Source organism: Hydractinia symbiolongicarpus, chromosome 8 (genome assembly GCF_029227915.1).
Source record: "Hydractinia symbiolongicarpus strain clone_291-10 chromosome 8, HSymV2.1, whole genome shotgun sequence".
Classification (NCBI taxonomy): Eukaryota; Metazoa; Cnidaria; class Hydrozoa; order Anthoathecata; family Hydractiniidae; genus Hydractinia; species Hydractinia symbiolongicarpus.
The window spans coordinates 25,574,273-25,591,733 of NC_079882.1; the positions used below are offsets into that span (position 1 = coordinate 25,574,273).

Here is a 17,461-nt window from a genome sequence, read left to right on the forward strand (position 1 = left end):
ATATCTAAAACATGAAATTTGTATTTCAGTCTGCTTTATTTTCATATTCTGAAAATTTACCATTTGAATGCCATACACATTTTAATACTATGTGAAACTGAACAAGAGTATATGAAAATAGTTTTAATATTCGGCACTGTTCTGGTGTTAACACATCTCCTTCAGTACAAACTTTATATTCTTGTGTCAAATGGATTATGCCTTTCTTTAATGTAGTGGGCAAACCCAAAGCCCTCAAACTTGGTTCCATTGAATGTTGAAATGTATTAACATCTAACTCTCCCTCTGGCAAAATGACAGTCTCTGTGGCTTTGTTTCCTGATCTAGCAAAATCATCTTGAGAAAAATCATTGAACCATTTTTCCACAACTTCACTTGGCTCATTCGTAAACATTAGACCAACATCACCTTTTAACCTTTTCGTAACTTCATGTAAATTTTCTTTGTACTCTTCTTCTTTAGTCTTACCCAATCCTAGTGCCATTACCTTGTTTTTCCCAAAAAAGAATCGGCTTGTTCGCCATTTTTCACGAACTTCCTTGACTTTTTGATTTCTCACGTTTTCTACAGAAAACAAATACAATGTGGCATATTCATCACAGCATTTCTGCACTTGTGACACAATATTCTTCTTCAACTCAAATCCTTTTTTAGTTGTCTTGCTCAAGGAGATAACCTTGTTTCTTTTAGATTTTGGCATTATGACTATAACGATTAGTTGATTTTAATGTTGCACATGTGTTGCAATGCTCCTGTTGCCTTTCAAGCGAAATGATTTTAAGATACGCCGGACATTCCGCAGATTTTACAGGTCGCGGTTTAGGTGGACGCACAAAGAAAACTTGGCCTTACTAAGTGGGAAGCGGTGAAGTATAACAAGAAAGGGGAATCAGGGTGATGTTTAGGATGTAAATGTGAGATTAAGTTAAAAAGTCATCTGAAGATACATTGCTTCAAAATCTGACAATGCTTAGTTTGCAATCTGGTCTGGAATTTATATATTGCAGGTAAATAAGACGGGACTCTGTTTAGCATGCACTCGATCTCCCACAAGCGACATCAAAAGTTATACCACTATTACAAAAATCACAAAGACAAAGCAAGAAAACTGCGCCAAATTTTTAAAAAGTCCACAGAACAGAAGAGAAAGAGATTACACTGGCTGGGGCTGGGTTTATTGAAAATCTTAACTCTGTTTTATCCCTTTCTTTCTTCTATTCACAATAGTTTTTGTGCACAATAGTTTGGTACCCACAGCCCTGCTAAATTCCCAGAGAAAATTTAGACCACATTATAATATCAAAACCTACCTACTACACTTAGAGACACATGCCCAACAATTTTTATAGACCTTTTTGAATGTTTACATTTCCGCGATAAGGCCTTTCGGCTTTAACAATTGCGTGGCAGGCAAAAAGATGCAGGCGTTAGGTGAATTGAGGTCCTTTTTAGTCTGTTTCTTCGTGCGAAGGTATCATTACGACTTTATGTGATTATATGTCAATCAGAAGTTATCTATTTACACTTAATAGTTTAAAGCCCTGAAAATATTTCCCTAGAAAGAAATGGACTAAAAAAGACCTTTCTTCAGCAAGCTTCCGCATCTTTCTGCCTGCCACGCAGTTGTTAGAGCCAGAAGGCTTACTGCGAAAAATGTAACCATTCAGAAAGGTCTATACTGTAAAGGCAAAACTGTCAGGCCTAATTTAGATGCGTGGCAGTTTCAAAAGTAAGTGTTAAAATGTTACTTTGTGATTGACACAAACTGAATCTTTTGTTTTTGTTAACATTTTTTATTCCAACTTTAAATCAATATATATAAAGGGTTGTGGTGACGGCACTAGCCACATATTAGATTGCGAAAATTAAGCCTTTTGAAAAAATTTTCTTTTCTGGGAAAAGATAATTATATACAATATATATGCATTCGTTTTCAGAGCAACAAAAACAGCAAACACTTTGCAGCATAGGTGATCGTATAAGTTTCTATAACTTCTATAACTTTTTCGTTTCTGGGGTTTTTCTGTTTGTTTAACAAAAAATCTAGCGAAATCGGAGAACAAAAATCAAAAAATCAGAATACGCGCTTAGTAAAAAACCTTGAAAACATTGTCATACGAGGAAGAAGTAAAGGTTAACTGAGCAATGTTACGTGTACTTTCATAGAGCATTCTGGCTTTTGGCCTTCATTGCGGGGCCTTCAAATATGATAAATCGAACAAAACTTGGATGAATCGAACGTAACGTAATGGACAACGTTGTTTTTCAGGAGCTTTTTTCTTGTTGTTTGAATTTACGTCACAAGAACAGTGCCTGCGTTTAATTCACATTCACTTTATTCAAACTACTAACCTTATCTAACATTCATTTTGAAATGATGCTTTATAATTCCAATCATTTGTTGTTCTTTGAGACCTATTGCATAAGCTATTGTTGTTACCTAACACAGAACTAACTTACGCAACTCATAACAACTCAAACAACATTTTCAGTTTGTTTTGTTTTTTCAGATTTATTCAAATATTTTTGAATGTGACAGTGTTCTTAAAAATAGCAACCTCGTTCCCAGGGCGTAGAGTAAGCAAGAAAAAGTTTAGGATAACAGAGACCGAGGGAATTTGACTTATCAAGTGAAAAAGTGAGTGCTTCGCCCTGCAATTAAAGGCCAATTACCGTATTTTCCGGTATATAACCTGTGGGTTATATGTTGATTCTTACGATTTCCACTGTTGGTGCGGGTTATATTTATTTTTTCTGTAATTTATTTTGAAATTAAAAGTTTACTAGTCCTTAGCCTGTCCTTTTTACAATGCATTGCATGCGTCTCGCTACTCATGCAGCTAAGCTACCATTTTGCGTGACAGACAGACAGACATACACAGGTATTTTAATATAGATATATTTACCAGTGCAAGCAAGTCAAGGTTTCCTTTTTGTGCATTGTTTTTCATTTATTTGTAGTACTAACAACCTATAAAATTACTCAGAATAAAACAAAGTAGACATTGCATCAAGAAAGGAGGATACACAAAAGATTATTATAACTGCTTGCACGATCCTATACGGAGTAACCTTACTTCACTTAAGTTAAATCAAACTTTTTTCACACAGTAAAATTTATATTGCTTGCCAGTGCTTCTATTAGAGTTTTCTCTAAAACGCAATTCTGGAGATCATTTTTTCTTTTGTGTTGAATAGAATTCTAATCTATTTATATCTTTGCAACCACATTAAGTACCTTGAAATGATTTGGATCTGGTAATAGAGCAGTATGGCAGGTATCATTTTTAGGTGCTATTGACATGTACTTTACAACCTAGTGGCAAGGACTTCATCAATAATTTCTGTTAAAAATATTGAAAAATGTTAAAATTAAATGTATAGATTTTATTAAAATGATAAAAAATAAAATAAAAATACAATTAATAAGACATATTAAACTATCTCCTCCCAATTGGTGCAAATTATTTTATCATGCACACTGTGTTTTGTTGAGATATAAATGGATAACAAAATTATATAAACATTAGACAAGAATGTTCTGTACATCGCTGTTACAGACAATCTGTGATATTTATTATGTTGTTTATTATTATTTGAGCAATCGGAGACAAGGAAGTTAAAACTGAGAGAGTCCCTAGCTCAGACATTCAGTTCTTGTGTTTGGGGTTCACAAGTTTAAACGTCCCTCGCTTGTCTCCAGCATGAAAAATTAATGACACAGAACTAAAAAATAAACAAAACAGCAACCACAAAATACGCTGATTTTTTTTCTCAACATGATGCATATTAGACAAAGGTGCTGATAAGTAAAACTCACTGATTGAATTTTTATGCGGGTTATAAGAAGATGCGGCCTATGTGATAGCATCTTATTTGTAAACTCCCTAAACAAACTGAGCTGTGGGTTATACGATGTGCGGGTTATATACCGGAAAATACAGTACATGATACCAAAGTCAAATTAAGCCAAATTAGTTGTGCTAAAACAACCTTAAACATTTGTGGCTAAGGTCTTTTAAAAATCTCTCAGTCTGTAAAAGCTCTTTGTGCCGTCCAGAACATTCATATATTTACATTTTCCTGTATTTCATCTGGAGTATTTAACAGCTTTTGACCATGGCTTGGTTGCCCTTATTTAGCAATGTATACTCTATGAATCCTATGATGTCTAGTTGTTTTGTACCTAGTTTCTGCTTTATCATATTGATTGATTAACATTAACAGGGTTTTTTGTTATCTCTATACCATCATAGAGAAGATAGTGTCCTTGTAGTTCAAAATCACCAGTGTTGAGCATCTATAGTGATTGTAGATCTTTGCACCTTTAATTCCTCCTAACAACTTTATGTACTCTTCTGGGGTTAGTGTCAAACTTGTTGCTGGAATATTCTCATGATCTATTCTAATGATCTATCATGGTGTGTTTGAAATAGAAATATTTTGTCTATTTCTTCTTTTTTTTCTCCTTTTGATTCATTGTGCGCAACTTCTGGTAACACAAAACATTGTTATTGATATGATATTGTGAAAACTGCTAACATTTTCTTTAATATATTTGATTAATATATATGTAAGTAACTCTTATACTTTTTATAAGTGATGAAAGATATGACGCAGTTTCAAATTATTTGATTTCGCTGGCAAAATGAGCGATCGTAAATTTACCACATTAAGAAAGCGACTTGATCAACTTGGATATCGTCAGCCATTAGTTATTGAAGCTATACCATTGGTGGAAAAGTTGTTTAGTGATCTGGTACATACTACTGAAAATTTTAAAAACTACAAAAATAAATTAATTAAAAATGATAGAGAACTCCTTGCTACCGATGTCAGTGAACCTTATCGTAATGATAATGCAAAGTTGATCCGAGAAAACAATGAGTTGCATACAGAATTGATTCGATGTAAAGAAGAAAATGAGAACTTAGTTGCAGAGTTGAAGTCTTCTGTTCGTAAATTAGAAAATGAAAATCAGGATTTAAAATTTCTGAATACTCAATATATACATAAAATAAAAAGATTGGAAAAAGAATCAAAACAAAAAAGCGATCATATTCAGAACTTGCAAGAAAAAAATATGCATGCTGTCATTGAAACACCTGGTGGTCGAAAGAAAAATATTCCATTTAGAAGGCAGCGGATGGATTTAGAAAGTACTTTGCAACCAAACACTGTCTCGTTACGCACAACACAAAGCTCTGACCCATATGTAGCAGATCTTCTGGGTATTGCTGATGCAAGAACTGAAGATCTAAAACAGAAGTTGAACGTTTTTGAGGATGTTAAAAAAGAATTGGAACAAAAGCTTAAAAACATAAAAAAGCAGGTATAAATGAATATCTTCTGTGTGAAGAAAGAATTTAGCATTTTTAATTTTAGGTTTTTACACAGTTTAAATGCTTATGTGACTAATTTTTTCCTTTGAAGGTTGAAACTCGTGATAAAGAAATAGATCGCTTGAAAAACATGCTGAATGGTGGTCGGCCAATTGAGGCTGTGTTTACTGACAATCACCGTAGTAGCAGTGATCGTGTTGTTGCACATTTAAATATACAGGTTTATATTTTTTAAGCTCTTCTGTATATACTTTAGAAAAGGGTTGAGACACATTATGATTCAGTTGCGCTCGGGTTCTTAGCGAAACACTATTTCGTTTTATTAATAACTGATGACTATGCTGTTTCTAAGATTAGAGATAATAAAATAAATGTTGCTTTGTAAAATAAATTACTCTGACCTAGGTTGATTATCTGCAACAAGCAAATAGAGACTTAGAAAAACAACTGGCACAAAATCAAGCCAGCCAAGCAGAATCTGTTTCAATGGCCAAACAACTGCAAGAACGTAATGAAGAACTTTGCATAGAACTTGCTGCCATGGATAAAATCTGCAAAAATATTGAAAAAGAAAAGCGTAGGGGAGACGATGAAGTTGATAATCAGCTTATTGCTTTACAAAAACAGGTTGAAGGAAAGCATCAAGTTTTACTTGAATTGGAAGCTGCAAATTACTCTTTGAAGAAGGTATTGTTAAATCTATTTATTTTGGGTTCGATAAAAAATATTTCTTCTTCCAACAATATAAATTCATCGAAAATTTCGTACCTAAAAGTAACTTTATGAGTTTCAGAAATATTTGGAAAAAACAAAAAATATATGCAAAAAACTTAATTAGTTTAATAAATTAATCACGAGGGGATAAATAGCAAAAATACTCTTTTATGTATATTTTATTGGCTGTGATTCAAGGAAAAGAACATTGTTAATTGGTGTTCAATTTTTTAACGTTCCCAGCACATTTTCAGTATATGCTAACACACACAGAAATGATTTGAGCATCTTTTTCATAGCACATCAAAATAATTTCACTTACCCTAAATTACTTAATGTGTACTTTTTACTACAGATCTACTAAAATCGTTATAAAAAAGCTTGCATTTGTAACATGTAGTTAAAAAGATGGTCAAAGTTATCCGTATGCATCTCAATAAATATAACCATAATCTTGTTATAAAAACCCTATTTTTCGAAACACAACGAAATTTACACAAACACACACACACACACACATTCTAATACCTTGTAAAACCTGAAATGAAATTATCAAAATAATCGTTAAACATTGTGCATGACATCGAAGTTTGAGACTACGAAAATAAAGTTTTAGGTACAGGCAGTCTTTCCATGAAACTTCTTGAGTTTTCTTTAATTCTCGATAATATATTCTCACAGAAAGAATGTTTGAAGATGTGAAGCACAGAACTTTCATGACTTGAAAAAATTAGTACCCACGAATTAGTTATCACATTGAGTATGATTGCATATACGAGTTCGTAAAAACGTTGTTTATAAGTTCTGAAGAATTTTTCAAAACAAATGCAATGCAAAAAAAGAATATTTAAAATTAATTTGATGTTCTGATAACTTAAAAATATAAAATAACAATTACTAAAGTGATTTGTCTTTCTTTTGGTTGAGCATTTAATTTTGGAGTTTAATTAGACGTTGAAACTTTGGAAAAATAATTCTGCTTTTGGTAAGGATAAGTTGTGTTAAAGCTACGAAGCTCCATAATAATGATTCTGATTAATCTTGCCATCAGGAGAGAGATGAGTTGATAGAAGAAACTGGCCAATTAAGTAGTGGCATTAAAGCAGCTCAAGATGATAAACAAAACATTGCAGCACTTTTTGAGAGAGCTGAGAAAGAAAAAAGAAGGTTATCTGAGAAGAACGCTAAGTTAACTATATCAGGTGGGTAATGTTTTGGTTTGGATGACTTAAATTTTATTTTCTTGACAACATACATCAGTAGAAAATTAATTTTATTTCTTCTGTGATTTGACATTAATAAGAATGTACTTTTAACAAACTCTGCATAGATGATGGTTAAGTCCTCATTTAGGAAGAGAATTGGCTATGGAGTTAGAGAGGCTGAAAGTTTCCAAAGGAGTTCTGCCTAAAAAATCACACAAGGTAACGTTTTTCTTTTTCGGCTTGCTGTTCTCACATTACAGAGTAAAAAAAATGTTTGGTTTAAAAGATGTTATTTGCTTGTGTCACAACCGCATCGTGTTGGCAGGCATATTTTTCTTTCTTTCTTACAATGCAGAAATTAATAAGAAAAAATTGTTGTATTAGGTCAAATTTTTTGATAGCTTTTACATAACAATTTATGTTAAATGTGACACGCAAAAGAAGTATGTTAAGTCATTTCTTGTTTAATCTCATTAGCCTCCAAATAACATCGAGTTGTTAATAAGAAATCTTGAGGATGATCGAGACTATTACAAGCATGAATGCGATGCACTACAGAAGATGATCCACAAAAGGTTGTTATCAAATGTGGAAATCAACACAACTGAAAAAATGGTACAGGATGTTTTTATAGCGTGTTTAGCTTAAACAAGTATGTAAAGTGTGGGTAAGGAGATTGCAATAAAGTCTGATTATTTTATTTGAAGCATGAGAACAATGCGATGTTGAAGTTGATGACTGAAGAAAGGGATTATTACAAAAACGAGTTAGAACATTCATCACGGTTTTCTGAAAGGGATGGTAGGGTAAGTGAGCGTAGCTTTCGAATTTCTGATTTTGTTGCAAATGCAAGAATTAGCATAGTAAAAATGGAATGAAAGCAAATCTAAAAACAAATGTTAAACACTGACACTAATAAATGGGCTGACTATGACAATGATCTTAAAATGCTTAGAATTTTCTAGAATTCTTGTTTTACATATATATAGGACCAATATTTGAGAAGAAACTCTAACTTAAAACCTTTTACTTTCCGATCTTCGCCGAAACCTGTTATTAAATAAACACTATTATTTTTTTTATATTTTTAGGTTACAAGTAAATCGACAGAGGTGTCACAGCTAAAAAGAGAAAGGGATGAATTACAGAAAGTGTTGCAGACGTTTGAGAGTCATCTGGCAAAAGTAAACTGAATTGTTTTGTTTTAACAAATCTTTGTGCTAAAAAAACATGTAGTTTCGCTGTGAATGTACTTCCGTTTTGTTAAAAATAATCACAAATTTATGTTTGAGTGGTCAACCTAACTAACTGGTATGCGTTTAACTTTTTAATTACGTAGAATTGCACTTTTTTTCGGGAATATATTTTAACTCTCAGTTTTGCCATTGTTTTTTTTTTTTGCATCCGGAAAAATCTAAGTGCTTAAAAATATAATATAAAAGCACGTCTTTGCCAAATTAAATACTTAAAAAAAATTGTCCTGGTATTTAGTTATATATAAATTTAGTGCTTTTTTTATTGTGAGTAATTTCTAACAATAAGGTGATAGACAACCTTTTTTTTTGTTTTTAGATTCAAGAAAATGTACGAGTTGTGACAACTGATCGAGACAACATTCAACTACTGTATGAACAGGTAAATAACTTGTTTTTTTGGTTGCATTTTGGAAGTTCAATTTAAAAACTTTTATATTGACGAAGAACTACTTCGCCCATCACTAACATACTGTCTGGAAGTAAGCGGGATTCGATTCGTCCCCAGAGCTTGGAGCTGCAGACGTACCCACTACACTACATACGGCAATATGATAGTGATGTACGCGGATAGTTTATTCAGATTGTAGGTATATGGTATCAATATGATATGCACCGATTATATCTGCCTGTCATAATCAGAGTTCCAATCAGGGTGAAACATTTTCTGTTGAGAATGAACAAACGGATGTTCCATGATAATAAATTAGCTACATGGGAACTTTTAGTTAAACACTTTTTTAAATAGTCAACAGAAGAAATTCAACGTTTAAGACGTCAAATGGCTCGGGCTCGCTCACCTCCGAACACTTCCAGAAAAGTGACAGAGATATTAGATAAAGCTGAGAAAGAGAGAGACGAAGCTTTAGCAGAGTTGCGAAAAGCACGAGTCGATATACAAAGCTTGAGAAGGGATATCAAGGTAACTCTTTCTTTTTGATATCAAACTTGTCAGTCTACCCGGAAATGTTGGTACTTTTTTTCTAGTATATTTTTAGTGTTTACATGCAATTCAAAAGTTTATGTAGTGCTAATAGATCGTTTTATGTATTTTTTCAGGCAATCCAGGAGTCACATCAAACTGACAGACAATTACAAAACGCAAAGCAAAGAGACGTGGAGGATATTTTATCAAAAGTAAGAAATGTTGTTGATAAATAAATAATTGTTTATAAGGAGAATGATGGTCTATTACATGCAAGCAAAGTGGTCGGAAATATTGACAAGTTGAATACTGACTGTGTTACAACGGTAAATTTGTAACATATACATCTTAGATGGAGACTGATAATAACACTTTGAACACGAGAATGACGTCGACACAAAGTATGATTCACACTCTTGAAGATCAATTGTTTGCTGCTAACCAATCAGTGCAAAGAACAAATGAAGAAGTCATGCAGAAAGAAGCAGAACTATCAAAGTTGAGAGTGCTTGTAGAACGAAGTGATAGAAGTTGTGACGAATTGAAGAGAAAACTGGAGGAGAAAACCATCGAACTGGAACAAAGAGATGACGACAACATCAAAATAGAAGATAAATATGGTATGTTGTAAATGATTTCATTTTGTCATGCAAAGCTGGGAGAAAAAACAAAACAAAAAAAAACAAGTGACGGTTTACTCTTGAAAAATAAGTCAGAGACTTTTTTTATGTTGATCCAATTTTTTATGCTTTAGAATTATTGGAAAAAAAATTATTGGAATACAAAAATGAAGTCGTTCGATTGAAAGGTATTGTTTCATCTTTGGACCATGAACGCGATACTCTTCTGCAGCAAGTTGACGATAAAACAGAACAGCTTGTCAAATTAGACGATGGCTTGCGTAAACAGGAAAAGGCTGATCAAGAATTGAAATTCAGTTTTGAAGAATTAGAAGAGAACTTACGGTATGATAGTTGCTGTAAATAATTGTCGCGGCCTTTTATTTTCGTGCTTTTCACGAAAATGTTATTCAAGATACAATTCCCGAAAAATTAATGTTCTAGAAAAAAACAATAAATCCCAACTGTTGGTGAAATTTTATCTCGGAATTCAAGAGAACGTTTACAACAAAAAGAAGAAAATAAAGCGGTGACGCCAAAATCATAAAGGAGCATTAAAAGTGTAGCTGTAAAAATGTTTCATTCAAATTTTTTTGCCATAAAAATTCGAACGCGGAAAAGATAATTCGAACGTTCTTTAAACATTTTCGAAAGAGGTTCCACTTACGCGACTAAATATGTTTTATTGGACCATAATAATAGTTTGTTATACCAAATAGAGAGAATGCAACTTGACCCGTTAAGTCAGAACAAGCCATCAGAAGGTTTTTCTTAAGCCTCAAGACATCACTGCGTTATTTTTTAACTTAATTTGGCGCTGATATAAATTGATGACGCATTTTTACATGCATGGATTTTAAAAATTTCATGGTGTTTTTACTTTTAATAAAAAAAAATTAGCTAGGTTAAGTAATTTAAAAAACCCAGATTTTGGATATTGTAACTGGGTCGACATCCAATTTGCTTAAATAAAAGCAAGATAACAATGCTGTCTGTTTTAAATTTTTTATTGCGAAGGTTTCTCACACAGGTATAAGGAACAAGAGTTGGCGTCAAAAGACAGAGAAATCATCAGCTTGTCCAAACAATTGAGAAGTTTAGAAGAGGAGTTAGCTGCCGTCGCAAAGTCACGTGATGCGACTATTAAAGAAAATAAAAGAATACAAGATGACTTAGCTGTAATGACAGAAGAAAACCAAGTATGATTTTTGTTTCACAAACACAAAGAGTGTTGAGGATAGATGAGTTTATGCAGTGTCCTTTTAAAAAGATTAGGCTGGATATAGACACAAGCTTTTTATATCACAATTTTAGATTGTCCACAAGAACCTGCAAGAATCACTGGATGAAAGTCATAATTTGAAACAACAAATTGAAGAATACATTTTACAATTAACAAGAATACAAGACTTATTATCTGAAAAGGTAATGGGAATCAGGATTCGTATAATGGTTCAACCAAGCAGTGTACAATACGATGGACCGTTGATGACGTAGTCAGGAGTACTTACTATAACGGTTATGTTTTAGGAAATCGAAAAGGAAGATTTGTTGCTTCAGTACAAAACATTAAGCAACAAGGCTGATATTTTGGAAACAAATATGCAACAAAGTGAGGACGATGCTGAAACTTACAGACAGGACGTGTTGCATCTTCAAAAGGTGTGTGCTCACTGCATGCTAAGTGTAATAATTTTTCTCCCACTTCAGGTTAAACAGTTTTCTGAAGAACCTTCATTTTTTAATCTTCCTTAAATGTGGAAAAGTTCCAGTCTTTGTTTACTGTTGATGCTCCTTGTTTATAAAGCATATTAGATTGTGTTATATTAGTTGCATGGAAGAAGACTTCTGTAAAAATTGTAAAAACATTTCTTATTTTTAAAATTCTTAAGGTTGAAGCTCCTTTTTAAGCAGTTTCTTATAAAAAAAATATGCTTACAAACCAAGATTAGGCGTTTATGTATAAGGAAATAGTTCAAGGTCTGTTCTTCGGCTATAAATTAATATGAAGTGATTTGCTGGAATGTTCTTTTTTAGGAGGTAAATTATTTACAGGACCGCTGTGCAGCATTTCAATCAGAAGTTGAGCAACACATAAGCACTGAAGAATCTTACGAGTCCCAAATCGCTGCCCTAACAAAATCTTTGGCTAATCTTGAATCCCAGTTGAGAATATGCAGCGAAGAGAAGGTGAATGCTGTTTTGTTTTCGTCCAAGTTACCCTTGTGAATGTGCAAATGTTGTAGCATAGTTGTTGAACTTTTTGACATCTTGTCCGTTGATTGTATTGTAGGAGACCATTCTTCAAGATTTATTTGCTGTTCGAGAGTTATGTGTGAAACTCGACCAAACAAGAGAAGAACTAACAAGGAAAATCGCCGCAAAATCCACAGATAACGAAAACGTGCGCACAGATTCAGCTGTTTCGCTTTAAGTTGTTTTTTCGTTAATTTTAAGTTATTTAATTTCAAGTTTTTATTTTATCGTTTATTCTTTTTTTTAGATGGAACAAAGGCTCAACGAAACGAAAGCGGAGACAGAAGTCTACAGAAAGCAGGTAAACATTTTTGTTTAAATTGAATACAAAAATTATTTTAGTGTTTTAATTATTCAACTTGGTGCGGATTGACAACTTAGGAATTACTGTTAAAGGTTCGTTTCCATTTGACTGAATATTCCGCTATAGTGTGAAAAGCTCATTTTTTTTATTAGTGCGCACTGACCTTGAAAAAGTGAGAGATTTTGTTCAATTTAATTGATATCTTTTAATTAGTATTGCAGCAATGTTATTCGTAACAAGAAAACTGGGTAGCTTTAGAACTGGGGTACTACTGATCAACATTAAAAAAAAATGTCTTGCAAATCTTAAAAATCTTAAAACTGCGGAGCATGCGAAGTATCAATCCTTCGTTAGAAATGCTGTTTGTTGTTGGTACCAGTGTCCTATGTCAAACTCAGTTCGTACTACGCTTTGCTACGAAAGTTGATAGACCATGAGAACTCAGATAAATGTTCTATGGGTAGGCTACGACCGCGTACCCAAAGAAATATCGAGGAGTAACACAAGCCCGGAGGAGCTACTTGGATTTAGAATTAAAAATTTCTATTTATACAGTTATATTCCGAGTGAAAAAATGGGAAAATTCATAAATTTTTGAGTTCAAAAATGGCTGATAAACTATCTCCCGCAAAAGCTTATTCGACAGAAGTGTAGAAGAAAATACTATATTGTGCACGTAATGGAAATGAAAATAATATTGTTGTATATGACTGTGTGAAGGTATTTTAACACGAGCGTCAATTGTGTGGTATTGAACAAAATTTAAAAACGGCAAAATCGTCTCGATTAGCTAAATAAACATACTGCACTAAAATACTGCATGTTTTCATATAAACTCATGAATTTCTCTAAATTTGACAGTAATTGCAGTGCCATCAGGACTAAATAATCCTTGGTTATCTCGACTATGGAAATTCACTAGATAAACAAAACATGTGATGTCTTGTGACTCTACATGTATTGACAAAGGAAGCTCAGAGCACAATAAATGGTGTAGTATTCTCACTTTTGTACAATAAATCATCTTTTTCAAAAACATATTAGATCATCTTAATTCCAACGACTAATGGTTTTGAAAAACGAAAAGCATACATTAAAAAAAAGATACAAGTGCATTAAATACCCCTTGTAGGACTAAATTAAAGATCTCTTAAATAATTTAAGGACTAGGATTTGATTCAACACCACCTGCAGGTAACAGCAAACAATCCACATCGGATGTGTGACATTATACTTTAGTGCAACTTTGGTTTAAATAAACACACAGGAAACAGTGTCCGTTGTTATCCCGTCCAGCTAAAACAATCACTCTGTAATTTCATTTTGCAGAAAATTTTTTTACGACTGTAATAAAAGCAACTTTACTGCATTAGCGTAAAATTACTGATTAAGAATTTTGGTGTAGTCAAAATGTATTTAGCTACTTTCACTTTAGCCAAGATATAATAAACAGCTTGATAGCAAGCTAGCTAGATAGCCATAAACTGAAACATAAAAATAAATAATTTTAGCCTCTTATACCAAACTGATTAAAAACTTAAAAATAATAGCAATAGTTTAGGCTAGCTAGCTAGAGCTGGACTTATAAGCACGTTTCCTCTGCGTTTGTAGACAAAATCGTGAAATCGGTTTGTTTAAGATTTATACATGGCTAGAAAGCGTGACAACATTTTTATCCAAACATGCAGAACATATAAAAAGCACAATGCAAAGCTTTTAGAAAAGAAAAAGGTCAAGAAACGACCTATAAACTTTCAAAATGGCCACCATTACATTAGATTGTCCACCAAGCATGCCTTCATCGCTTAAACTCGTACTCAAAAAAATAATACAAAGGATAATCATAACAACTTCGTAACAACGGCGTAAGTGATAGCAAGTATGTTGAACGCTGAAAGGATTGGGAAAAAGCTCGCGAGAAGCGTTTCAAAACAAAACGCAGCCGAAACTAGAAACTGGGTACCTCAGTTAATTATCAATTCTCCTTCACTTTTTTTACGTATCTTCGGCATTAATTTGGACAACACGATGATAAAGTGTTTTTTGAAATGATACATGACTAGGAAAAAATGTTTAAGTATCAAACTAATAAAAAATCCCGAAGAACATTTTTTATAAATTTTGACAGGGTAACCACGCTTAATATTTTCACAACTTTTCCCGATTCTCGAATAATCGGTAAAAAAGCTCTAATTCCAATTTTCGTCAGTCTAACTACCTTTTGTAGTAATATTTTATTGCTATAGTACAACTGGGGTAATGGTTAACTCTGGTTGCCGTTGGTGACATAAGCATAATGGTTAACTCTGATTGCCGTTGGTGACATAAGCATAAACAATCGTATGCGCAGTATATGAATACATAAAATGACATAAGCATAACGCGTTCATGCAAGCGTATAAGAATATCAAAAAGTTTTATGACGACGTTCACACATGGATTTTTTCATGCTTGTGTTTATGCCACCAATAGGAAATATGCCTAATATACGGTGCTGTGAATAATTACGTCGTGCCGGTATTTAGGTAATTTATGTCGACTAATATTTTTTAGATACTACAAGAAAAGGAAAATATAAAATCTCTGGAGAATATAATTTCCACATCAAGAGAAAAACAATTTTTTGAAAAACGTACCCACGAAGAAGAGATGTTGGATCTCGAACAACTGAAGAGAGATCTTGACAAATCCGATCGCATCAGGTGAGTTTTCCTGATGTATATTTTTCTCCTTTACTTTAAAAGGTTCACTTTGAAATTTCTTTTTTTCGTTTCTAGAAAGCAGATAGAGTCGGAAAACGACAATCTACGAAAACAAAGTATTGCGTTGCAGCAGGATGTGACGTCATTGCAAACACAACTTACAACGGAGAAGTTTGAAAGGTTTCATTCTGCGCAATTTCATTGTTGCTCTTCACTACACAACATCTGCTAACTTCTTTTTTGTTTCTTTTCACCAGGGAGCGCTTAAAGCAAGAACTTCGACGAAAAAGCCATTCTTCAATTCCAGGTAAATATTTTTTGACGCACTTGAAAAGGGCAGGGATGACCAGTTTTGTTTTCTGAACAAATTAAAAGATTTGAAAACCAATACATCATAGTTTTTTGTTCCATTTCGCTGCTTAAACAGTTTTTTTCAATTCTCTCAAATACGCACACGTTTACTAGCAAATATTTCGTTTTCTTTCTAGATTTACACCGGACATCTAAATCAACTGAAAACATGTATGCTACTGAAACAAAAATAGTAACAACTTCAACAGCAAGTAACTTACGTGGTAGCAACAGTAGTTATCTCTCTTCCAGAAAACACCTGTCACCACCCACGTCACCCGTTAGGATGGGCACGAGCGGTGCGTTTTCACCTCTTCAAGTGGTAAGTGATAATTTTGTTTTTCGATTATTTTTAAGCTGTCGCATATTTTTCAACAAATGCAAATCGTTAGTTTGAGTAAATTTGATATTGCTTTGGTGATTTAAGTTACTTTATTGTTAGAAATTTTAGTAAGAAAAAAATTTCGCGTTTTTGCACCCTTCTTAAAAAATTCCTGAAATTAAATTCCGCACATTTCGGTTTTTTTAAACGACCGGAATGAAACTCAAGCTACCCATTACACACGTGACTTCTGTTTGATTGACTCGTACAAGTGGTTTTAATTTCCCCGCGTTTGCATTAATGTAAACAGTTAGAATAACAAGAGTTTTGTTCTTTTTTTTAGTCATTTTCATCGGATGGCACTGAATCTTGACGACATTATTGTAAATATAGATTTTTAAAACCATTCTACATATTTATTACTGTGTGAATAATAGAAAAATTATGCAATAATTTTATTTTTCCTTGCACATACCGTAAAAGTTTGTAAAAATTTCATGCGCTCGGCTAAGGCGCGCTTTTAAAGATGTATAAAAAGTGCATGGAACAGAAATGCTTAAGCAAGCTGACGTGCTAAAATATTGAAGTGCACTATTGGCTTTATTCTGCGTTTATTATTGGGCCATCAAAAGAAATGGAAAACGAATGAGAAACATTTTGTTTAGACCTGTCTTCGAATACCAAACATAACACCATGGGTAAGCTCAAGAAACCGATGAGCATTGACTAAGGCTCAATGTTACTAAAATGATCTACTTGGGGAGACCCAATTTAAGCGCTTGCTTGTTCAATCAATCAACTGGTGCCCCTGTCAAAGTTAAACTTCCGTTTTAATGACGTTTTATCTTGTATGGAAGTTGCATAATGTTTTTACTTTCTTTTATTTTTTTGCTCACCAAAGTGCTCCGCTTTTTTACCGGGTTGTAGCATCTTGTTGCTTATTTTAAAGCTCGTGTAGTACCATTTTCTGTCATAGACCAATGTTTTTGAATGATCTCTTCACCTTTCACTACCAACTTTTGTTATCAGGCATTACGTCATTCACAGGGTTCTTCGTCTTTATATCGGGACAGTAAGTGGCATTTTAGGAAATAATATCGTGGAAGCATGTTGTGAAAAAATCCACGAGAATTCGCTTCAATATCAGGTTTACTCTTAAACTAGCCTGCAGCGCTCACGAACACAATTATAAAACCGCGCGGAGGCAGAGAACGGGTATTTTGGAGAGTAGTCGATCGCGCATAAAAAATTCACGGCTTTTCCCCCCCGCCTAGCTTAGTCCGAATAATCTTTTGCTGTATTTTTTTATTATTAACAATTTCTTTTACATTGACGTGTAAAAAAAAAATAAAAAATTCTAGCTTCTCGGGAAAAGTCGCTAATTAAAGTCAATGAAGAAGGCACTTAATTTAGTTAATTTGACTTCTTTGCTTTGCATACCATCATCCTGAAATAAAGGATGGTTAG

The 17,461-nt window shown here is 33.3% G+C and overlaps 2 protein-coding genes across 2 annotated transcripts; one reads left to right on the top strand and one right to left on the bottom strand.

The window, feature by feature from the left end:
• Nucleotides 1–5: 5 nt before the first annotated feature.
• Nucleotides 6–782, bottom strand: LOC130655882 (mRNA turnover protein 4 homolog). Its single transcript, XM_057458696.1, has one exon. It carries the CDS (start codon nt 698–700, stop codon nt 26–28), a length of 675 nt encoding a protein of 224 aa, XP_057314679.1. The 5' UTR covers nt 701–782; the 3' UTR covers nt 6–25.
• A 3,789-nt stretch (nt 783–4,571) lies between these two features.
• Nucleotides 4,572–16,447, top strand: LOC130655876 (centrosomal protein of 135 kDa-like). Its single transcript, XM_057458691.1, has 24 exons — nt 4,572–5,332; nt 5,434–5,562; nt 5,748–6,029; nt 7,108–7,258; nt 7,410–7,480; nt 7,739–7,876; nt 7,969–8,067; nt 8,353–8,445; nt 8,834–8,896; nt 9,263–9,436; nt 9,574–9,651; nt 9,792–10,059; nt 10,194–10,404; nt 11,090–11,258; nt 11,374–11,484; nt 11,590–11,721; nt 12,097–12,249; nt 12,353–12,463; nt 12,563–12,616; nt 15,173–15,321; nt 15,397–15,501; nt 15,579–15,628; nt 15,810–15,994; nt 16,338–16,447. The coding sequence occupies exons 1-24, from the start codon at nt 4,649–4,651 to the stop codon at nt 16,365–16,367; spliced, it is 3,690 nt and encodes a 1,229-aa protein (XP_057314674.1). The 5' UTR covers nt 4,572–4,648; the 3' UTR covers nt 16,368–16,447.
• Nucleotides 16,448–17,461: the final 1,014 nt, after the last annotated feature.